General features: G+C 57.4%; 1 protein-coding gene across 1 annotated transcript; it reads right to left on the bottom strand.

Moving 5' to 3' along the window:
- Positions 1 to 4298: 4298 nt before the first annotated feature.
- On the bottom strand, positions 4299 to 15655 carry LFNG (LFNG O-fucosylpeptide 3-beta-N-acetylglucosaminyltransferase). The gene is given in 9 exon segments (XM_039560394.1): positions 4299 to 5969; positions 6056 to 6141; positions 6368 to 6533; positions 6818 to 6903; positions 6994 to 7147; positions 7298 to 7397; positions 8244 to 8292; positions 15224 to 15513; positions 15516 to 15655. Coding segments are annotated over 9 exon segments (1101 nt in total). The 5' UTR covers positions 15619 to 15655; the 3' UTR covers positions 4299 to 5902.
- Positions 15656 to 23629: the final 7974 nt, after the last annotated feature.

Here is a 23629-nt window from a genome sequence, read left to right as displayed (position 1 = left end):
CGTCCAAGATAAGGCAGGGAGGGATGCCCTGGGGAGATGCTTTCAAACGTATTTGCTCTGTGGTGTGCTGAGCTGTGCTAGCACGAGTGAGCGTTGCCTCCAGGAGCTCCCGTGGGTTGGCGGATAGAAAACCATCAGGCAGAGCTGGTGGCTGTGGGACTCAGTTACTGACTGTGTGTCCCCATCTGCTGTCACCTCTTGGGGTGAGAAATGGCCCAAACTACAGGTAACGTTTCCTGCTGAACGTGGCACTGTGCAGGCAGCACCTGCTGCTGATGCTGCAGCCCGGTCTGGGCAGCTCCTTCCATCGGCTGCATTTAGGAGTGAATTTGTGGTTCTTCAGGAGTGTCCAGTGGGTTTTGCACTGTCTGTGAGTCCAGGAAGGCAGGAGGCAGCTGAAATTGCAGCTCGTCTTCTCTAACCCCTCCTGAAGCCCCCTTGTTCCCGAGGAATGACCCCATCTCCCCACCCCACCCTGCGGTGCTTTCAGGAGGTCGTGTCCTCTCCTTGCACTGCAAGGGAGGCCAGGACAGAGCTGAGTGTCCACTGGCCCTTCTGCTGGAAAGAAAACCCCGAGCAGGAGATTTCGATTGGTCTGACCACGTGGGGATGCTGGAGCCCTGTGCTTGGCAGTCGGGAGGGTTTGCGAGCAGAGGCAGCCACGGAGATGCTCCATCCAGGGCTCCTCCTCACCCCGTGTCTCCAGCCTGGCCTGCACCAGCTTGGTGTGTCCCAGCATGCCAGTGTCTCCCAGCTCATTTTCCAGCAGCCCTCACCTGCTGGGGTAGCCAGGCAGGGACAGAGGGTGGCCTGGCTGTGGCCACAATGACGAAGCAGCTGGTCACACTGCTGTGCCCTCGAGCTGCTGTGTGGTGGAGAGGGGATGGGTGGTGGCAGGAGCAGAGGGCTTTTCCTTCTGCAGCCAATGTCTCCATGGCTGCTGGGACCGTTTGCCTCAGCTCTGCAGGCAAGGAAGGCTTTGCCTGGAGCAGGCCGTGTTTCTCACAATGACCTCAGCAAAAATCCCTGCTCAGGGATTTTTTAATCCCTCCCAGTCCATGGAGGGAAGTGGGAGGAAGCACAGCTCCCTGCTCACTGTGAGGTGTTGCAGATGCTAGTGCTTCTCCCACCCGCTTCCTCTTCCCACCAGGCAAACCTCACGGAACCTGGCGCTTGCACCCCATAAATCACCCGGCCACTCATGATCTGTTCCAAACACATCAACTCTGAGGCCTGTGGCTGGGTTGCTCAACAGGGAGCCAGAATGGCCCCCTGCTCCCCAAGGGCTTTCTAACTCTACAGCCCACCCTAAATAAGGGGGCTCACCAAGCTGATGAGGAAACAGCAGGAGCATCACCCAGTGCTGACACCGCGGTGACACTGCTCTGCTGTGCATTGTCACTGCTGCTTTCAGGTCCCTGTCCTCAGCATGGACAGGCACAAACCCAGCACTGTTTTCCTGGTGAAACCACCCTGGTTTGGTGGGGGATGAAGGGGGACACATCCACTGAGGAGAAGGAAGGAGGGGTTGGGAGCGGGGCTGTTCGGTGATGCCACAGCTTCGCAGATCTCATCTGGCAGCATCGTGGGAAGTGTTTCCAGATGCTTTTAAGATGCTCAATTTATCTCCTCCTCCACTCTTGGCTTGCCAAATGGCTACAGCAGCAGAACTGGCCCCACTGGGCAGCTGAGGGAGACCAGAAACAGCAGTTGCTGGGAGCTCTGGGGCAAGGGGGATTGGTTTTGATAGATTCAAGGCTGCTCTTAAAAGTCAGGAAGGGAAAAATGAACTTAGTAGGGCTTTTGGGTTATTTATTTTAACCACCTGCATGTTATGCAGGGGTGGGAAATAGTAGAAGGGTGAAAAAAATAAAGGGGCAATGGTTGAGAGCTTCTCTACACATCCCAGGGCTGAGTCTCGGCCATCCCACAGCCATTGCTCTCTGCTGCAAGGCTTTGCAGCTCCTCACGCCAAGACAGACAGTGCTGGTGGCGGATTAAGTCACCTGCAGCTGCACAGAGGTGGTGGGATGTAGATCGTGCCCCCATGGGGGTCTCAGCACTCTCCCACCCAGCACTGGGACAGGCGACTCCCAAAGCTGCAGCTGGAGCGCTGCATGCATCGCTCAGGCCCTGCGATTCGGATGCTTTTATGTTCGTTTCCCACAAATATTCCAGTTTTCTGGGCCAAAGCAGCTGGAAGTGGCTCTTGGAGCCAATCCACACAAGTTTTGTTGTCTCCCAGCAGTGCCCTCCCACCCCAAGTCTCAAGCACTTCTTGCTGCTGTCAGTACCAGGACGGGTGTTTGTCCCATCGCCGTGCACACGTTCCCTGGTGAAAGTCCCCACAGCTGGGCTGGGAACACGGTGACTCACATGAAGTCTGGGACTGCAAGTGACCCAAATGCAAATTACAAAAAAAAAAAAAAAAAAAAAAAAAAAAAAAAAAAAAAAAAAAAAGAGGTGGGAAGCAAGAAAGAGCTAAACCAGTGTGTTACTCTCTGCCCTCGATGTTGCAACCACCCAGAGATGCGGAAAGCCTTTGGCCAGGCACAGTGCTGGAGCATCCCTTGGGCACGGTGGTGTCAACAGCAGTGGCCCCTCCATAGTGGCAGTGTCCCCAACGAGCCGGGCTTGTCCCCACCCCATCACCACGCACCAGGCTCTCCAAAAGGTGCAGCTGCCTTATCAGCTGCCGCGAGCGGGCGAGAGTAAACAGGACGTCCCACACCAGCGCCGGGGTGCAGATGAAAGCAGCCTGGCTTGTGGAGTCTGCCAAGTATGCGAGAGCAGCAGGCTTTGCTTTTGTTTTCCTTTTGTTTATTAATGCGTGTATTTATTTACTTTTCGGCCCACGAGTAGGGAAAGGAGGAGGGAGAGGCTGGGAGCCTGGTGGGAGACAAACTGGAGGGCTGGTGAGCTGCCTGCCTCTGCTCCTGAAGGCTCACTGGGGTGATTTTATTTTATCTTTTTATTTTCTTTAATTTTTTTATTTTTATTTGTATTTATTTTACTTTTTCATTCCCCCCCCCCCAGTTGTTGCACCATGCCCAGCATACTCTCAGCCTTTACCACTGCCAGGAACTCCTGTTCCTTGCAGCAGCATCCCATCCCCAAGCCACAGCCCCTGGCTGCCCAGTGCCTTGATGGGCACTTAACCCACATCTCCCCATCCTGTCTGGGGTGCCAGGGGAGGGTCAGGCTCAGTGACAGCACCGCTGCTGGGAAGTGCCCATGCTGCCAAAACCGCAGCCCATGAGCAATAGGAAAACTCGTGGGGGAGCAGACGGGGCTCAGTGTCACAGCTTCCTGTGCCTGATGCAGGGCCCTTCACTGACCCCGCACCAGGGATGGGCTGAGGGGCGCCAGATCCTGCACCCAGCACACCATCCCTGGCCCCAGGCAGCTGAGGGAAGACAGTACTGCTGTGCATCCACCCTTCCATTTTTCCAGGGCGCTTTTTGGGGTGGCCGGGGCAGGACAATGCTGGTTCTCTGGGGCAGCAGCCAGAGCCGCACCTCACCAAGGGCTGCAGAGATTGGGGGACTTTTGATTTTTGTGGCTGTCTGAAGGGTGAGCGGGTGCTAGGAGGAGGGGTGGCTGCTTCAGCACACGCCGACTTCCTGCCAGGCTGTATTTTTAGCAGGGCCGACCCTTGATAACCCAGAGATTCAAGCGAAACTGTGAAGTAAGTAAATGTGCCTTGAAAAGAAAAAAAGAGGGTGCTGGCTCTGCAGGAAGGCGGGGAGAAGGGGATGGCGCAGGCGGAAGCTGGTACCAGTGGCACAAACAGGACTGGTTTGGGAAGTGGGGGGGCAGATCTTAAGTTGTTGCCACAGCCCATGAAAGCTGGGGCTTGTTACTGGCAGGTGGACGCTCAGTGTTGGCTGAAACTGCGGTGGTGAGGGTGAAGGGAGGGCTGGGAGGGAAGGGGCTCCTCCCCCGCAGCCCCCAACCTTCCCACGCACACGCCTGCCCGCCGGCTGTTAACAACACCCCGCTAACAACCGGCTCTCACCTCATCCCCACCGCCTCCGCTCCCACCCTTGAGCCTGGGAAAAAACAGCCCTGAGGTGCCAAGCCTTGTCCGAGCCTTTTGGGAAGGGGAAGGAGGAGAGGACCCTCACACCCTGCGATGCAAATGGCCAGCAGGATCCCAGTACCCGTGGGAAAAAAGGGATGGAGGCACAGCCCCTCCTCAGGGCAGCCCTGAGAGCTCAGCCAGAGGTGATAACATCTGCGGGGGATCAAGGGGTGTTCAGAGCAGCACATCCATAAAGAGACGCCGGAGCCGGGGACCAGGTGACTGTGGTCAGCAAAAAAGCCGCTTTATTGGTGACCGCTCCCACGGGAACCCCGTGGCAGCGATCGGGTTCAGGTCCCTGAGAACACACTGTCCATGCTGGTTCCCCTTCCCACATCTATTGCTTTAAACACATCCTAGTTACAAAAAGCACAGAGTGACATTCCAGATACTGGAACATATAAATTAAGGTAAGTGATAGTTACAAGACATCGCAATTCTTTTTTCTTTCTTAAACAGATTATCAAAGGTCGGGGATTTTTCTTTTTCTGATCCACAGAAAATGTATAAAAAGCATTTTAAAATCTACATATTTCTCAATGTGGTTTTTTTCTTAAAAAAAAAGGCACAGTAAAAAAAATACTGGCTCAATAACATATTTACAACACACCCATTATGGGCTATTTTCACTCAGCTTCAAGTTGGAAATGTTCAGCTCTGGCTTGGCCCAGGGGCAGAGAGAGGGCTGGTGTTGGCAGGCAGGGCAGCTCTCAGAGGATGCGGGGTCCCTCTCCCTCCCTGGATAAATCCCCCTCCGTCAGGGAGAGCACAATGGGCGGGTTGGGAGATGCTGCCTGCCTATGGCAGGTGCCCAACTGGTCAGGTGCCTCCTGGGCAGCACCCACATCCAGGCCAGGGCTGGAGGATGCTCTGGCCCCTCAGGGGACACGCACACAGCCCCTGGCCAGACCTCGAGGTGCTCCTTTGCAGAGCTGCAGGGCTGCCTGAGCAGCAGGAAGGCAGCACTGGAGGGAGACCCTGCGCAAACACGGTGCCCATCCCACCGCGGCAGCTCCGGAAAAGCCCTCCTCCCACGCCCATATTTATAGAAAGTCTTTACACGAGTCTATAAATAGTTCACCCACCGATGCTGCCGGCAACGCTTCACCCGTGTGGGGAGAGCTCCGGGAAATGGAGTTAACACCAACACCGGCTCCCACCCACCCCACTGTCTCCCTCCAGTGTGGCTTTTGAGCACCCAGCAGCTTTGTGGCACCCTGGAGGAGCCACTGCCATGGCCAGAGGCTTCCCCTGCCCGCCTCTGCCTGCTCTGCCTGCCTGCCGAGCCGGGGAGCAGAACTCACAGGGACCCCTCATCCAAACTGGGAGCCAGAGCTTCGCTGCTGAGATTTTGGGACTGGGAGAGACGATGGGGTGGGTGAGGGGTTACGGTAGCGGGTTGGGGGGTAGATGCAAAGAAGGGAAGAACACACCAAAAAAACTTAACATTTGAAAGGAAAAAAACTCAAGGAGAAGCAAGCCCGGGGTGGGGCAGGGCCCCGCGCTGTGGCCGCTCCCCACGCATGGCGTGGGGCCCGCCAGCCGCGGGGTGCCCAGTGGTTAAGTGCTCAGTTCCCGTCCCTCTCCACCTTCCCGGCCGGACCAGGCAGCGGGCACGGGCAGCCGGGCAGGCAGGGCAGGGGTCAAGGGGCCGCACAGCAGCCTTCAGTACACACACACTGTGCAATACCACAGCAACGACGTCCGTCCGTCCGTCCGCCTCGCGGCGAGGCCGGACCGACACACCCGCACGCAGGTCCCGCACGCCCGTCGGATACCGGGGAAACTCGGGACGAGGTTGGAGGGCACACGCGCCTCCTAGTAAACCATGTTGGTGGGGCACCACGGCGTGTCGGGGTACAGCAGGCAGTGCACGGAGCGGAACCTGCAGAGGAGAGGAGCAGAGCTGAGCACTGGACGGTGGCGGCCCCGCGGCATCTGGTTTGGGGGGGACAGGGACCCCCATCTCACCTGGATGGGTCCTCCTCGACAGAAAAGGCTCCCTTCATGTGGATGGAGTTGCGCTTGTTTTCGAACATGCCATAGCTCAGTGTCACCTGGGGGGCAAGCACAGGGGGGTCAAGTGGCCGACGTGGCCATAAGGATCAAGGAGAAGCATGGGGAGCTGCAAAATTCATCCCATTTCCCAAAGCCTGCAGTGACACTTTGCATCATCCCACAGGGATGGGCTGGTGGGGCTTTCCCCCTCTGCTGATGTTTTGGTCACATGTCAATCAATATCTTAGCTGTGATGCCCAATTTTTAGGTGACAGCTTGGGGTACCTGTTTGTGGATCTCCGACTTGGGCACCTGGTGGAGGTTCTCCAGGTGCGAGTGGAAGAGGTTGCTCCGGATGAGCTTCACGCCCAGCACAGACTCGATGATGTAGCCGATGGTGCAGTCGTCGGGCAGGCGGATCTTCTCTGCAGTGCTCATGAAGTGACCCCCACTGCGGGGAGACAGAGAGGGGCTGCAGAGGAGCAAAGCCCAGGGGATGTGGGCACCCTGCAGGGTCTGGGGTTGGCCAGTGAGTGCCCAGCTCCAATTAAAAGTCAGTTTGTGGGAACTGAAGCCCTTCCCAGCTTGTTTCCAAGCTCCCTGCAGACATCCCCAGAAAAGCGAAGAGAGAAAGATGGTGGGACATGGTCCAGCACCCATCCCCAAAAATGTCATCTCTCTGTGCCCTGGGGACCATGAGGAGTCCCCATGGGAGAGCAACACCAATGCTCTTACCTGGCCCAAGGGCTCATCTTCAGTGCCAGCCCCCGGCTGATACAGAACCCCGCTCCACCCGTGGCAAACCAGAAATGCACAGGATGCTGCGAGAGGGGGGAACCAACACTGTGAGACAACAGCTCCTTCTCCAGCCAGCCAAATTTAGGCCAGCCCCAAACTCTCCCCATGCTCACCATCTTGTTCTCACTGATCCTCTCCGTAGCCTGGATGGGCCGGTCCAGGCTGGGCTTCCCGATGTAGATGTCCTGTGTGTGGGGGTAGCTGGAGAGCAGCTTCACCAGCATCCGCACGTTCACGTAGTTGTCATCGTCCACGTGGCAGAACCATCTGCAGTGACAGCAGTGTCACACCTGACCAGGGCACTTCCCCAGTCCCCACGTTGAGATACAACCCCAAAACCACAAATGGTCTCTGTTTGCACTGTCCTGCCCAGCTTCAGCCCCACTGTCCCCCGCAGCAGCCCTGGACACCGCTTACTTTCTGCCGGACTCGATGAACTTGTCGTACTCCACGGCCATCTTGCAGGACAGGGCCTGGCGGCTGTGGGCAGCCGAGCAGTTGGTGTTGATGACGTTTCCTGCAGGGAAAAAAGAGGGGTCAAAACCCAGCATTGGCGCATCCCACGCCTCCCCACACACTCGAACAGTGACACTTCACCACACGTGTCCCAGGTGTGCCGGGGGATGGGAACTCATGGATGATCCCAGTGCTCAGTGACCTGCATGCTACATTGTTTTAGGCAAATGGTGAATTTTTGGGGGAATGTCTTTTGGGTCCATATGAGAGAAGGGAAGGGATGAATAAGGAATGTGGATGCAGCAGATCCACCATGGTTCAGCCCTATCCACTTCTAAGCATGATGCCACCCTACGTCACCTTGCCCAGGGTGCACCAGCCACCCCGGGAGATGAAGGCGTGCCTGTAAGCCCTGAGCTTCCCCAGGACATGGTAGCAAAAATCCTGGCCTATATTGCTTGCCCAGCTCAAAGGCTGTCACTTCCCAGCCTGAAAAGCAGTCATTTGCTTGGGGAGAACAGACCATGCTGACCCCAGCCCTGAGAACGGCTGCCAGGGAAACGCTCCCATGAAGCCCTGCCCACATTGCCATCCATCCCAGCTCTCCCCAGGCACAAAGAGGTGCAAAGGCACCCCACCCTGTTACTGTGATCCCCAGCAGCATCATGCAGGCCATGGGCTGGGCTGACTGGGAAGGAAACCTGTCCCCAGGTGGGGCCCCTGGGCACAGGGTGCTTTAAGCATTATCAGTGAAACAAATTGCCTCATTCTCAACCCAGGCTCCTGTGGCAAGGGCTTTTCCAGAGTTCCCAGAACAGGCCCCATGCCAGCCGTGTTCCACAGGTGGGAGCTTTTCAGGGGACCTGGCCAGGTCACACACACAAAGGGACAAGAGCCACAGACTCACGTGCTTGCTTCTTCAGCTCCTCATCCTCCCCGTCAGTGAAGATGAAGGTCTGAAAGAGAAGACGAGGCACCTCTGAGGACCGAGGGGCTGAGACCACGTGGCTCTGGATGTGACACAGCACCCCTGGGCAGCACCTGGGATCAATCCCTCCAGGATGCTGATGGTGACTTCTTCCCCCTCATCAAAACCCCAAGTGGCACAGGAGAGTTGGGCACCCACACAACACACTCAGCTTCAGACCCAGAAGGGTGCCGAGCTCCCCTTGGGAGCAAATCCCAGCCCCCACACGGAGCATCCCCATCCTTTTGCCTTTTGCACGGGGCAGCAGCTGGCAGGGACATTTTGGGGGCCACAGGGGCTGTCCCCAGCATGAGGGGAGCAGGTGCAGAGCGCGGCCTGATCTGAGCAGGGATTTCAGACTTGAGCCGGCGCGCGTGGCCGCGGATGCCGGAGCAGCCGCCCAGGCAGGTGTGTTTGCCCGTGGCGCCGGCTCCCAACCGCGTCCCCACCTGTGTCAACAGCACGTGGCTGTCCCTGGCCACTTGCACAATACCGCCACGACTCCTCTCTGCTCCCTGTGTCCTACCCAAGGGGGCTGAGACGGTGCCAGTGAGTGCCACTTGCCAGCCCCGAGGAGGAGATGGTCCCCCAGTGCCCCATCCCAGCACAGTCCTGGGTGCCAGGCAGCACCCGAGCTCCTCCCCGGCCCCTGCGCTGCCCGCCCGGCTGCACTCCGCTATTTACACAGCTAATTCCTGGCATATGTCACCCAGGAAGGAGGACTGGAGGGGCTGCTCTGGGCCTGGGATTTGGGGGAAGGACGAGGAGCAGGAGCAGAGAGCAGGGGGTGGGAAAGGCATCGCCATCAATCAGCGGGCAGCAAACAAAGCTGGAGGAGAGAAACCACAACCAGCTGCCAAGCGCTATTAAAAACCAGACGTGCACAAAAGGGCAAAGGAAGAAAGACAAAAGGGCTGGGGGGGGGGGGGGGGGGGAAGGCAGGAGGCAGCAGAGGGGGAACGATGCAGCGCTGGGGATGATGAATTACAAGTGAGCTGGAAATTGGGTGCCACCCCGCAGCCGGCCCCGGGAACGCGCTGGGGTTTTGTGGCTTGTTTGAGGAGCTGGGTACAATAGTGAGGTTGACTTTACTCAGCGAGGAGAGTTAAGCGGGCAGCGGTCATTAGCATACAGCTGCACTGGTTAACCCGGCCCTGTTTGCTCAGGTCCCCAGCCGGGGCTGGTGGGGAGAGCCCCGAGCTGCAGCGAGGCTCAATGGGAGGGGACGGGGCTACAAGTGACCTTTGGGGCTTGAAAAGGAGAAAAGAAAAAGTGGGGGAAAAAACGATGGAGGAGGTGGGAAGGCAAGTTCTCACAAATGCACAGCCTGCAGTGCAGCCTGACTTGTGGGGAGAGACAGAGGTCAGGAAGGCTCTGAGCAAAGGGGATGGGGAACCGCTGATGGGAGGGGGGACAGCTGGGGGACAGGGACACATCAGCTGCAGGGCCAAGGATGCCCGTGGTTGCTCCATGGACACAGCGCTGCTGGGGTGGGACAAGGTCAGTGCTGTGTGTAGAGGAGGGGGTGTCACCCCCAACCAGCTCGGGGTACAGCTGCTGGTCCCCATTTCCCCCAGGTGCTCAGGGAGGGGTCAGGTAACTGCTTGGGGTACGAGCTGAACCAGGGCAGCAGGACACTAAGGATGCCCAAGACAACCCCGTCACACAGGGGGGTTGGCACTCCTGCCCAGGTTCCAGCCTCACTGGAGGGGGTCAGGGAACACGCAGCCTCTGCACAGGCGAGACAGAAAATGTTTGCTTGATTAGCTCAGAAGCACCGTCCAGCAACTGCCTTCAGCTGCTCCAAAAATAACCCCACAACTAATCCTGCACTCAGCCTCTATAAATAGACCACAGGGACAATTGTTTATTCCATGCCTGCACCGAAAGGCTTCATCCTACCAAGGCATCTCCCCTCGGCCTCTCCCCACACCCATCCCTGTAATATTCCTGGGGTGGGTGGACCAAGTGGCACCTCAGGGACTGGGACAGGGGCACACAGCTGCAATTCACCCCATGTGGGCACTTACTGGGGCCTCACAGGTTTCCCACATCCCTCCCAACCCCACCATGACATTCGATTAAAACTAAAACAATTAAAGGCTTCATTTTAAATTTAATTTTTTAAATTAATTTGTGTTTCTTGGGGGGGAGATGCACCCTGCCTGCATGGCCCTTCACCTGGGGCGGCAGGGGAGAGGAGTAGAGGTGACAGCCAAGTCTGGGAGGGGATAGGCCAGGGAACAATGAGAACAAGTAAAAAACATGAATCCACCTTTGGTACCTCCCATGTGGGATGCCAGACATGAGGGCAGCATCCAGTTTATCATGGTGCAAGTGAACACTGCAGCCAACATCCCTGGGCTGTCACCTATAAACCACAACCTCCAGACCCAGCAGGCCCAGCACTCCCAGCCCTCACATCCACCTCTCTCCCACTTGGCCCCTGTGCCAGCTGTGGCACTGAGGGCTGCAAGGAACTCTTGGACCCCCCCCCCGCAGTAACTTTTCCTGAGAGGTGCAAGAGAGGAAGGGCCCGCTGCCCCCCCCAGCCCCCCCAGCCCCTGCAGGAAACCTCATTGTTCTCAGAACTGCAGCTTCAAGAAACACAGGATGCCAAATCCCTCCCGAACAATAGCTGCCAGCGCTCCTCGCAGCCCCGCACAATGCACGGCCCCGCGGCCGGGACTGAGCGGCACCCGGGATCCCCGTGGCCAGAATGGGGCCAGCCCCCGCAGCTGCCCCCCAGGAGCCAGGCGGGCAGCCCCCACCGCCTCCTCCTCACCCGTGGGGACGGCTTGTTTCTTTTTTTTTTTTTTTTTTTTTTGCCTCCCCTTCATTTCTCCTTTCAGGGTGACTCATTTCCCCTCCACTGGTGGAGCTCGTGGGTTGTTCATGGCTGTGTGCTGCACAAGGTGTCCCACCAGCCAGGGCCACCCCGGGGTCATCCTGGCCCTCTCTGTGCTGCCCGGCCGAGTGGTTCTGTGACTTCCCAGGGTGACACACTCTCAGCATGTCCCATGCCTGCCACCATCCCACCAGCACACCCACCAGAAAGGGAACCTCAGCCAGGCAGGCACCCCGTGACCCTGCAGTGCACAAATCCTGACCCTGTGCCACATCTCACTTCCCCATGCTGGGAGAGGATGCAGCACTCCAGCACCCTTTTCACAGCCACCCCACTTGGGTGCAGAGGAAAGGAGACAGCAAAGAACTGCTGGTTGAGGGGGACTCAGCCTCTAGCTGGGTAAGGGGCTCTGGAGCAGGTCAGGATGCTGCCAGAGCTGCCCAGCTTTGTGTCCCCCACAGAAAACTTTCTTCTTCTCCCTCCAGCCTCAGGGTTTAAGGGGGGAAAATCCCCACCTGTCTTCAACAAGTTGGGAGCAGTGTGATGGTGATGTCCCCACAATGGCACCGTGCCACGATGGCAGCATACCCACTCCATGGTGGTGGCTTTCCCCAGGACCGGGGGCAGGTCTGTGCTGGCACAGGATCCCAGGGCTGGGACCTGCAGAGGCGGGGAAGGGGCTTGCAGGGCCGCAGGCCCTTCCTCCCCCTGCTCCTTTCCGCAAGAGGAAGAATCCTCCACTGTAATTTTAAATGCTATAATTTTTTAATAACCTCCTCACAAACAATGAGCTCATTGTGTGGCAAGGGTCCCCCACCCTCCCGCCTGGTGCTCCACGCGCCGCTCACCGGCTCCAGGGCTTTTATGGACAAGGACAGCAGCATCGTTTGGGACAGGCGATTAAGGGGCCCCCACCCCTAAAACCCACACAGGCTGCCCCAGGGGACAGCAGGGAGGGACCCTCACACATGATCCGAGTTCAGCAGTGCTCAGCAGGCCCTGGCACACAGCCCAGGGCTGGGGGGAGGCAGCTGTGCCGCAGAGTTGGTTTGGGATGAGCAGTCCCTGGTCTCAGCCGCTCTGGTGGGAGTGCAAGTGAGACTCACATGCCAGCACACTCCAGCATGTGGGTGGGAACCCTGGCCAAGGTGCTAGAGAAATCTGGGAACCGCCATCAGAGGAGCGTGCTCTTTGGAAGGCAAACCCTTTCGATTTGCCCCGAGAGCAGGAATTTTTCAAAGCCTGCAATTACCGCGCCGCGGAGCGGGAGGCAGCCAGCGGATCCCACGCTGCCGGGACGGCGGCCCGGGCTGGAGCCCTCGCGGGCTCTGAGGCGTGTGCCGAGCTGCCTGGATGCCTCTGGGGTGCCCCAGGGACACCCAGCCGCCTTCAGGGTAACCCCAGTGACAGGAGATGTGTCTTTGGCAACTCTGCCGCTGCAAATCACCCGACTCGGCAAGGAAGCAGTGGGCTTGGACTTGCTCCTGTCCAGGATTTCAGCTTAATGGCCATTTTCGTCCTCCCTCTCTTTCCTTTCAAGTGCAAAGCTTCTCCAGCCAGCACTCCAGCATCCTAAGGATACTGAGACAGCTGGAAACTCTCCCCAAAGCAAGGAGGGGAAAACCCATAACTCTCCTCCAAAAGCAGCTTGTCCGGCCTGCATTGTGCAACCCAAAGAGGAGATTTAGAAGGGAATAGGGATGTGCGCTCCCTGTGCAGAGAGGCAGGAAGGAGAAGGGGGTGCCCTTTGCAATGTCTTGGAGGTGACAGAGGGCAGGAAACAGGGACTATTGTGGGCAGAACAAAGAGCAGCCAAGGAAGGACACAATAGCTGTTCCCTCTCTCTGCCAGGGTCCAGGCAGGAGCTACCTGCCGGATTTAACCCCTTCTCAGCAGTGTCTGCATCCCTCCTGCCTGGCTAATGAGCAGCCAGGGGCAGGCTGGGGTTTGAGTGAGAGAAGGATCAGGAGAAAGAGATGCAGCATCAGGCAAGGGAGATTCTCAGCCCTTGAGCAGGAACTTCCCCATGTTGGTGAGGCAGCTCACATGCCTGAGCACCGTTAGTGAAACCAGAGAGAGAGAGGATGAGCAGAGACAGGCCTGACTCAGACCAAGACAGACGTTTGAGCAAAGGCAGTGCCCCACTCTCACCAAATCACCCTCCTGGGATGGAAACCAGGGGGCCAGGCAAGGAAGAGATGCAGGAACTGCAGGGAAGCAAGAGAGAAGAGCCCCATAGCACCAACCCCACCATCTGCAGGCAGAAAAACCCAACCTGGTGCCAAGTTTGGGGAAGCCCAGGGTGTCTCAAAGCTACCCAGAGACAGTGGCTGGGCTGGCATGGGAAGAGCAGAGCCGATCACCTCCAGCAGCTCAGGTTCGTCCCCTGTGCCTCGTGTCCTCACAACCCTGCTCTGCTCCGCAGGAGTTTGCGCTGCCTCCAGCTCTCTCGGCAGCTCCTTGTCCTCAAGTGCTGTACAAGAGCCGTCACTCAGCGGCTTGGCTTGTCAGGCGGGCACCTCGCCGGGCTGCGGCCCCCCTGGCTTCATGGCCCTCATCTCTAGGCAACCTGACCTGGACACGGCCGGCTCCGGCTCCCTCGTTCCCATGGAAAGTGCCACACAAGAGGCTGCGAAGCCTTTTCTCTGCGCCAGGAGAAAAGGGGCTTTGTTAGCTTGCCCAGGGGGACAGCGTGAGAGCCGAGCCTTGGGGCTCTGGGAATCCAAACGGACAAACGAAGCACAACAACAACAAAAAAAAAAAACCTAGAAGAAAGCTGGAGCTCACAAGAGGGAGGAGAAAAAAAAAGAGCAGCCATTCCCAGGATCATCTGTAGGTGCTCAAAGAGCGTTTCCCCCCACCACTGCTCACCACCCCCTCACAGTGACAGCAGAGCATAAAAGAGGTTTCCATTAAATAACTGGACCAAGAAGAAGTGGCAGATCCACTGCCAAGCCCAGGAAACCTGAGCAAAAAAAAAAAAAAAAAAAAAAAAGGAACAGCATTCACAGGGGGAAAAAAAGTAAGATAATGCTTGGGGTACAGTGCAAAAGCCAAGACCCCACAAGGTCCATCAGACTTGGGTGAGGAGAGCAGGGGCAGGTCAATCCTTCCCCCACAGCCTCCACCCTCAGCCACTCCAGATTTCCAAGGAAAACAGTTTGCAAGCAAGCAGGCCAGTTCCAGGCCAGGAGGAAACACGTGAAGACAGTAGGATGAAAAGGTTAGGACTAGACATAATTTACTTTTGGGAAGCTGTCTAAGGGTAGAAAAAGTGTCTTAAGAACAAAAGGCAAAGCACATTTCCTAAGGAAACAGGTTTTTTTTCCTTTTAAATTTTGCTTCAGTACTTGAAGGACAGAGTAAGGGACAGGGACGGCCAGGACTGGGCAGGACATCAGTAATGTCAGGAACCAGACTCACTGGAACTGCCCCGGTGTGGGTGAGCCGGTGCAGACCCGCAAGAGCTCCCAGCCATTCCAGTCCTGCCCAGTCCCTTGCAAGGGGACCGAGAGCTACAGCACATCTCGGCACTCTCCCAGCCCTGGGCTGCTAAACTGGTTGTCCTTTGGGCAGCACAGCTGCAGGCACCTCACTGCAGGGGCCTGACCCGGGCTGTGGCACACACGGGCTGGGCTGCACCCCTACACCGTGCCTCGGTTTCACCAGTGGAAAGTAACCCAGGCTGGCTCTGCAATGGGAGGTGCTCAGTGGGAAGGACCCCAGAGCAGAGTTTTGGGGGGCTGCTGAGTGTGAGGAGCCAAGGTCTGACTCTCTACATCACTCACCCATTCCAAATTCACTCCGTAACGCTGCATTTCACCCTCCCGAAAACACAGTTGGCTGCAGAACAGCCCAGCCAGCCTCGGAATACCACCCGGCGCAGCGGCATGGGGGAAAAGGGAAGGGGAGGTGGTATTTTCTGGATCAGAGCACCACCCAGGTCCCGCAGAACGAAGGGCCGGGACCGCGGCAGAGACGCGGGGGCTGCAGCCCGTCCCAAGCCGCTCCATCCCGGCCAGCGGTGGGGACCTATCCCACCGCCAGCTCCATCCCTATCCCCATCCCTTACCATGTCGCGGTTGCGGGAGATCCAGGTGTCGAGCAGCAGCTCCAGCCGCGCCTTGTGAAACTTCTTGGTGGTCTTGACGGCGATGAAGACATCGCGGGGGGAGATGTCCTCAGCCGGCGGCCGCGGGGGACTCGGCGGGGCGGGGGGCAGCTCCCGGCGCGCTCGGCTCAGCCGCCCGAAGTAATCGGCGAAGCTGCGGAGCCCGGGCGGCCCCTGCGCCGCCGGGGGGGCCACGGCCGCCGCCGCCCCCAGGCTCTGCAGCGCCCGCTGCGCCCCGCCGGCCTCCCCCGGGCCAGCCCCGGCCTCCCCGGCGGCTCCACCATGAGCACCAGGAGGCAGGTGAACATGGAGCCCACGAGGGACAGGAGCAGCTTCCTCCCGCAGCTCTTCAGCATCCTTCCCTCCGCTCCTCGCCTCTCCGCGCCGCCGCCACCGCCGGCCCCCGCCGCGCCGCCGCCTTTAAACCGCGCCCGCCCCGCCCGGGGAGGGACGGACCCGGGGCCGCCCCACGCGGGGCGTGGGCACCGCCCGGCCCTGCCCGCGGACCGCCCGCGCCCCTCCGACCCCCGCGTCCTCCCCGCCAGCCCCTACACGCGCCCCGGCTCCGCCGGCCCCGTCCTGCCCGGTCCCGGGCCCTGCCCTGCGCATCTCCGGGCCCGCGGCTGGGAGCGCACGGCTGGGCGTGCAGAGGGTGCCGGCGCCTCCTCCTCCCTCTCCTTCTCTTCCTCCTCCCTCTCCTTCTCTTCCTCCTCCCTTCCCCTTGATACCCGGGGATGGGGACATTCTGCTCCCCTGTGGCCCCCAGCACGCCCTGAGCATCGTTGGGTGCTCTGTCGGCAGCAACGGGTGCGTTCCCCATCCCGCCCGTCCCGAGCTGTCATTCCCCAAAGCCCTGCACCGAGATGTTCTCACAGCCCTGTCCAAGAGGTTTCCAGAAAGCTGACCAGCCTGACCAAACTCTGGGCAGTGTCCCATCAGTCTCTTCTGAAGCCAAGTATAATTGAAAACAAACACACCAAGTCCCCCCAAAACCACAGTAGTCCTCTCACTTCCACCAAGCTTCATTCTGGTGGGTAAATCTGAGGACAGGGAGCCAGGAAGGTTTGTTCCCACTCCTTCTCAGGGTGACCTGGAGAGGCTCCCAGACCTGACCAACCTCATCCCGGGCACGGCACCGTGCTTTGAAGCTGATGGACAGCCCCAGAGTTCTGGGATATCTGAAAACAAATGCTTCATAGATACCAAGCTGGCCCCGCCCCCAGTGATCACTAATCATGATAATGATGGCTTGTTAAATGAGACACCATTTTTCCAGCCAGACAGTGGGGGAAGTGGTGGCTGAAAGAGAAAACTGGGTTGAAATCTGGTCCTGGATGTGCCACCAACTGGCGCCGAATCCCGGGGCCTCTTTCCCCCCTTACCCTCTGCAAGCAATGAGCTCTTGGGGTTTTCTTTCCCAGGGAGTGTGCTGCTACAGGGAGGCGGACTTGGGTTTGGGCCTGGGCTGCAATGTAATGCCATAATCAGGGGCTGCTGCATTTTTGGGCAGGGACCTTGTCCAACTTGCATTTTTCCTACTGTCACGTGCTCCATTCATCTCTGGCACTGGATAAACAATACCATAATACCAGGCAGGATGAAGCAGGGAAACTGCTTCCTCAGGCAAGTCCCAGCATTTGCCTCCTCTTGATTTTAGGCTGTACATTCTCCTGGTCAGCACTCGAACCATGATCCCAGGCTGGAAATGCTCAGAGAGGCAGTGGGTTTAGTTTTGCAGGGCATTGCCCATGTCTGGAGACAGACCTGGGTTGCCAAAGAAGCTTCCCATAATAAAAGAAAAAAAAAAAAAAGCAGTTAGACCGTACAAACACAGGAACCGAATCCCACACTCCCCACTTCCCGCTATTGCTGCCCAGCCTTCCAGTCTCAGTTTGCTTTTTTTTTTGGGCGCCCTTTGTCTCCAACCCGATGGCACAGCAACCGCGGCTCGAGAGGCAGCTGAAAAGCCTGAGCAGCAAAACCCTGAATGGAGAAAGAGCCCCTTTCTCCAGGAGCCAAAAGGGGAGGAAAGGCACTTTTCCCCCGACCAGCTGCTCTGCCACTCCCGCAGCCCCGGCACTGGCTGGGGACACGCGCTGTGGCCAGATGTTGGGGTCCCAGCCGGCGCCGCGGGGCAAGTGACAATGCGGGCTCTGTGTGCGCCGGGCTCTGTGCGCCGGCCCCGAGAGATGCAAGGGTTTGAGGAGCCGCTGTGCTACCACCACTGCCGACACAAGGGCTGTCCCAGCCTTCCAGCACTGCCTGTAACCCATCCCGGGGCTGCCGCTCGGCTCAGCCCGGCTGCCCAGGGCCAGCGGCGGGGGGAAGTTGTTCTTCCAGCGGCATTGTCCTGCCAGAACAAGACTCCTCCGGGATTGTCCAGCCGCTGGCCGCATCCCCACAGACTTCCTCTCCAGGCGCCTGGCCTCCTGGCTCGGCCCTCACCGGCCACGTGGATGTCGCCAGGGAGGCACTGTCTCCCCTGGGGAAACGATGGTGTGAGCAGTCACCCTGCTCACCCCTCACCGGGCACAGGAGGGTACCTGAGGGGCAGGAAGTGGGCATGGGGAGGATGGTCTCGGGAACATCTGGTGCCCGGTTCACCGGCATTCAGACAATTTTTGGGGTACAAAAATCCTAAGCCAAACAGGGGTGATTCCAGGACCAGAAAAATTTGGGTGCCCCATAAATACCAGGGAAGAGGGATGCTGCCACAGCTGCTCTGCAGACGGGATGCCAAGGCTGGACCGGGAGAGACCTCTCTCCCTCTCGCAAAAAGGATCCCGTTTTAGACACAGTCCATAACCCACCCCACTGAGGTGTGAGGTGAGGCTGGCTATGGCTGCAGGGTGGTGGTGTGCTCCCCACGCTGCCTGACTCCACAGGGTTGGTTCCAACACAGAACCTGCTGCCCGAATCCCCCAGTCTCAAGGATATGATCACTCCCATTTCAGAACAACTTCACTGAAACTCTGGACTAGTTTTCCACTGCAGATAGCTGGATTCAGCCCCGCACCAAACCCAGGGCTGGGGCTACACGTGGGGCATCTCCCTTTCAACCATAGCATGGTATTAGGTCGGTTTAAATTGGTTTAAACTCTCCGCATCGCCCCTGCTCGCAGCCTGACCCCGGCACTCAATAGGTGGTCCCTAAGAGGCTCCCAGGTTCTCAGGGCTGCTAAAAATGGTTAATAAATCCCCAGTAATAAAGTGTTCAGGTCATCCGAGAGAAATGCCGCGCTCGAGCTGCAAAGCTGCATTGTCTGCCCGGAGCGATTTACGCGCTCCATCGGACAGGGGTTAAAAGCTCTGTCAGGCGCCGACTTCGCCCCTGTCGTACTGTCGGGGGTATTTAACGGGGTTCGGCCCCGACGTGCGGCCGGGCGGCCACTGCTGCAACTGTGCCGCTCAGGTTTGGGAGGGAGATGTCGGAGGAGGACGGCCCAGGAGCTGGATCCTGCCCGTGGCCTGCCTCTCACCCCCCGCTTTTTCTTTCTGGGATTTTCTGAGAGCACAAAAGAGACTTTGCATCAATTACTGGTAGGAAAACGGCAGCGCCCCGCGGCAGAACTCCGCGCTCCCGTTCCGGGTTTGGTTAACTTCCCATTGTCTCACAGGCTCCGCTATTCACGGCCAGGGCAAGGGCTCAGCTTTTTCATCTCTTGCGGTTTTTTTAACCACCTTCGGAACAAAAAAACCTTCCTGCCCTTGTTGCAGGGGGTCTGGCAGTGCCTTTGAGGTGGCTGCAAAGAGTGGAGCATGCCAGCATCCCTCTGCCCAGAACGCAAATCTCCTGCAATGAACGCTTATGATGCATGTCCCGATGCTGAACTGTCCCCATGCCCATCATCCCCCGATGTGCTCCAGCGCTGGCACCACCAGGTCCTGCCGCAAGCCCCCTCTACCCTCCGTGGCCTCAGACTCTACGTCGCTTTTCCCCTCCACCTTTGGGGACTGCTGGTCCCCTCGGCGGGGCGGGAGGACACGATTCGATCCGTACAGGGCGCTGTGAGATCCCACGGGGCCGGGGGCTATACAAATGCAAAGCGTCATTATTTTCCCGGGGCTGAAGCAGAGGCCTGAGAAAGGTTGAGTGAGAGAGGCAGCGAGCAGCGAACAGCGGGGGATTTAGCTCCTGAAAAGGAGCCAGGGAGAAAAGCGGGCGAAGTGTTTCATTGTGCGCTGGGCAGAGGGTCACGAGCAAGTTAAACTGGTTAATGTATTGGAGCAGCTTCCTCCGAGCTGCTGGGAGCAAGCAAAGCCCTGCAACAAAAGGCCGAGGGAGCATTCTTGCGGAGAAAGTGGGCTCTCTTTAAAAGGATTTGATTTCTTTTCTGTCAGTTGAATGGAATTTGGTGGTGACTCCTCCAGGTCTAAGAATCTGGGGCTTTGGCGGTGGTGGTGGCGGGAGGGGACGGTCCCTGTCTCCCCCTCCCGACTCCTGCATTTTTCTCCATCTCCAGGCCCGCTGCCTCCAGATTACAGCCCCCAATGTTGCCGGGGAAGAGGAGCTGGAGGAACACAAGCGGCCCCATAGACGGTCTGATCCTGAAAGAAAGCGAGGGGCATGGGGCCGTCCCTGCCCAGCCTGGTTTCTCATGCTCCCTATTCAGCCCAGGGGAGGGGAGGTAGATGTGGGGAGAGGGGAGACTGGTGGGGCATCCACTGCTGATTTAATGCTTCTCTCAGTGCTTCACGGTCGAGGTTGGTCTCAGGGGAGTTTTGGCAGTGTAAGGTGTGTGCAAGGGGGAATTTCCACTCCTCCCTTTGGGGCATGGAATTTTGATGTTAAAACCATGGAATGAAGGTAAAAACATGAGAGAAAGGGGACTTGAACTAGCCAAATCAGCTGGATGTAACCTCACTTTCCGACAGCCTGTGCATCTCTCTCCTCCCAACAGCAGCCCCTGGGGCAGATGAGGACTATCCTCACAGAACTGGCTTTCTTACCCCAAAATCCCTGGGCTGGTGGGCAGGAGCACTTCTTCTTCATGGGTACACCTGCTGAGCCATGGCGGGGTCATACTGCTGCCAGCCAGGGACACTGGGCTGGGTGCAGGTGCCTCACTCGGCGTTGACCCTGACAGCAAACCAGGGAGATCTGCTGGGCTGGAGAGCTGCTGTTGCACACAGCTTAGACTACCTGGCAGGGTGGGTATGGGGTGGGAAAAGACAATTAAATAAGCTGAGACTGTGACTGGTAACCCTGCACTGCACGAGATATTGCAGAGCCGGAGTCTTCAGCAATGCTCAGGTAGCTGGACAGACAGACAGACAGAGATTAGTGCAGCAGCAGGTTTCCACTGACTGAGCTCAGCTCACTGTGCCTCAGTTTCCCAAGAGGTGACACTGGCAGAGACCTCACAGTCCCTGTCCCCTGGGCTGCTGCCGGTTTGGGAGATTCCCCTGTGGGCTGTGCATGGAGCCTCCACGTGTCGGTCTGGACGTGTCCATCTGTACAGGCAGAGCCAGAGCACAACAAGCTGAGATCACAGTTTGCAGTAGATGACAGCCAGCCTGTTCCAAGCTCCTTCCAGAGGTGTGCTCAGCAGAGCTTGCAGCTCCTGGCCTTTAATTTTTGGCCTCTCATTCTTTTTGGCTCCAAATTTTCTCATGTTCCTGTTGTGAGCTGTCCCTCTCCCCACTGCCTTTTTGAAGAGGAGCCAGAAGCTGATGTCAGGGGAAGTGTTTGGTGATTACCCCAAGGAGGGGGTAGGAATCAAATCTCATACTGGGTTGGACTGGATGTACAAAGGCCCAGTGAACCCCATGTCCATCCTACAGCAACAGCAGAATTGCTACATATTTTTATTTTATATATATATATGTATAAGGAACAGCAGCCAAAGGCAGGATGCTCCCAGAGCCCATCCCAGACAAACCCTGCACAGTGCTCACCTCCAGCCCAGCACCTGCCTTAATAACTGCCTAAATCTCGTGGGTTTGTCCATGTCTGATGCAGTGGCTGGTCCCATTCTGTGATGGGACACTGGCCACTGTTTTCCTGACCACAGCTACCTACAGCTCCAGGTCTCCAAGACCTCCTGGGGAGAAGGAGCCAGGCAGAAGGATCAGGGATGCATTTTACTCTCTGCTCACATCCAAGCACCTCAGTGCCTGCAGCTGGCCCTGGAGCAGCGGTAGGTCCCACAGCCTCCTGTGCACACCCTCTGCATCCAACCCAGATCAGACATGTGTCACTCTGGCCTTGAAACACTCCTGCAAAGGCTGTTTCAAAACGTTGGTTTCTCCCAGGGAATTTAGCTTCTCTCTGGGCCCCCACAGCTTCTTGTCTTCTTACTGCCCTTGGAGTGTCCCGATTTAGTTGCTGAGTGGTTTTTCAAAGGTAGATGAGTGAGTCAATATTCACCCACCATTTCCCCCAGCTTGCCTTGGTGCTTCCAAAAGCCCCTTCCCCACTGCACCCCTGGGAAATTTGTTTGCCCCCTTCCCATTCCCGCTGCAAAAGGGATTAAAAGCAACAGTTCATTTTTCATGTGATGCAAGTTTAAATAGGAATTTCTCTGCTCTGGCTTCGCCTGGTTTCCGGGAGCCAAAGCCGAGAGGGGATGGTATTAGTGCTGTGCTAAGCAGGGAGGAGGAGGAGGGAGGTGGGAGTTGAAAGGGGGAAAGGCGGGGGGACGTGCGGGGGTGAAGATGGGATTAAAACATCCCATTAGAATTTCTGTTTTTGGAAAGCTCACAAAAATGTTGACATGTAGCATGACTAACATAGTGCAAATGTCAGCCCGGCTCTGCGAACGGGGGCCCTCGCTCTCCTCCCAACACGCTGGCCCCCTTTTAAGGCAAAAATATACAATGAGCCTCACAATGGCCGAATTCCAGAGAGCCACGCTAATTGTTCCTCGCTCACGTAGGGCTAATTGCTTTGCTGAAACCATTCGTGCCTGGCCTGGATCCCACGTGTTTTTACCATTTAATTAGGACAGAAAAGCTGGGGCTAGGAAATGGGATGAGATAAAGACTGGCAGAGATGGAGGATAGGTCGGGTGCCCTAACCTGGAGAGGAGACGTGCTATGTGTGCTTGGTGAATGGGCAGGGAACGGTCCCTGCTTCACACCAGCCTCCAGGAGGATTAAAGCTTTGCAGGCACTGGGGATGGGAAAGGGAGACTGTGATGGCTCTTGAGGCTGGTGAGACCAACCGTGAGACAGAGAAATGCTGCCAGCCACAAATGTTTGCAAGAAACACCTTCATCCAGCTGCTCAGTGACTGCTCCAAGGCTCTGGCACACAACACGTGCGCAGCTCTTCACCTGGTGCTATAATTAGGAAGTCTGTCCATTTGCAGACCATATGCAAAGCATGATCAGGACTCAGAGAGGGAAACAATAGATGGGCAGGAAATGCCTTTTGATGGCTGCTCATTGTCTCCCACCTTCTGGGGGAACTGGAAGTTTAACTATAGTCTTCCTCTTTCAGGTATTCCTGTAAAGCTTCGTCCTCCTCCGAGGATGCGCCTGGACCACAGTATGGTCTGGTGCTGGGCTCCATTGTGCTCAGGAATTGTGCTCAGGAATGTGCATGTGTTTTTCCCCTTGAATAGCTCCTCTGAGACTGCAGCGACCCAGAAACACTGCAGGGCCACAGCCCCTCCCCTCTCGGGGACAAGGGTTTGTTTAGGGGTGCCACTGTCTCCCCAAGGCGCAGCACAGCAGCTCTGCTGCCTCTCAGCCCAGCACTGCACTGCAGGTGATGTCAAGCCCCCTGCTGTAAACAGGGATGGGTGCACAGGGCTCAATATTAATACTCCCTTCCCTTTCTCCTCATCCACCTTGCAGGGCACTGGTTGCTCTACAGCATCCTCTGGGAAGCCTTCATCCAGGGCATGCAGTTTCCTAGCCAGGGAAAGCCACTTGGTATGCACGAGCTGACTCTGAAGTACAGCACCCTCTAGGCTGGACCTGATGGAGCTGATCTGTATCTCCTGAAGGAGTCTCATCTCCCTGTGAATGCAAACAGCTGGGGATTCCTCCACTGCCCATCAACACATCTTCCTCTAGTCACTGCAACCAAAAAGAAGCCACCAGCCCTCCTTGCTCCCCAGCCTGTGCCACCCCTTGTCCCCTACAGGAGCTCTTAGGGTCACTGCAATGCAATTTGAACTTGGCAGGTTTAGTTGCTCTGTGGCCTTCATCACAGAACAGCTCTTGGCCTTACAAGCAGTATTATGAGCAGTACCCTGGTGGGTCTGGGCACTCAGAACCATCGTTTCAGATCAGTGTGTAAAGATTGTCGCACAGTTCAAAGCACAGATCTCAAAGTGAACCCGGCTCCAGCCTCCTCTGGCTGCAGAACAGCCCCAGGAGCTCTGCTGCTGGGCTGTTGCTGCCATGTGGGCAGAGG

This window comes from Corvus cornix, chromosome 14 (genome assembly GCF_000738735.6).
Source record: "Corvus cornix cornix isolate S_Up_H32 chromosome 14, ASM73873v5, whole genome shotgun sequence".
NCBI classification, from domain to species: domain Eukaryota; kingdom Metazoa; phylum Chordata; class Aves; order Passeriformes; family Corvidae; genus Corvus; species Corvus cornix.
This window is presented reverse-complemented; position numbering and strand designations above follow the sequence as displayed.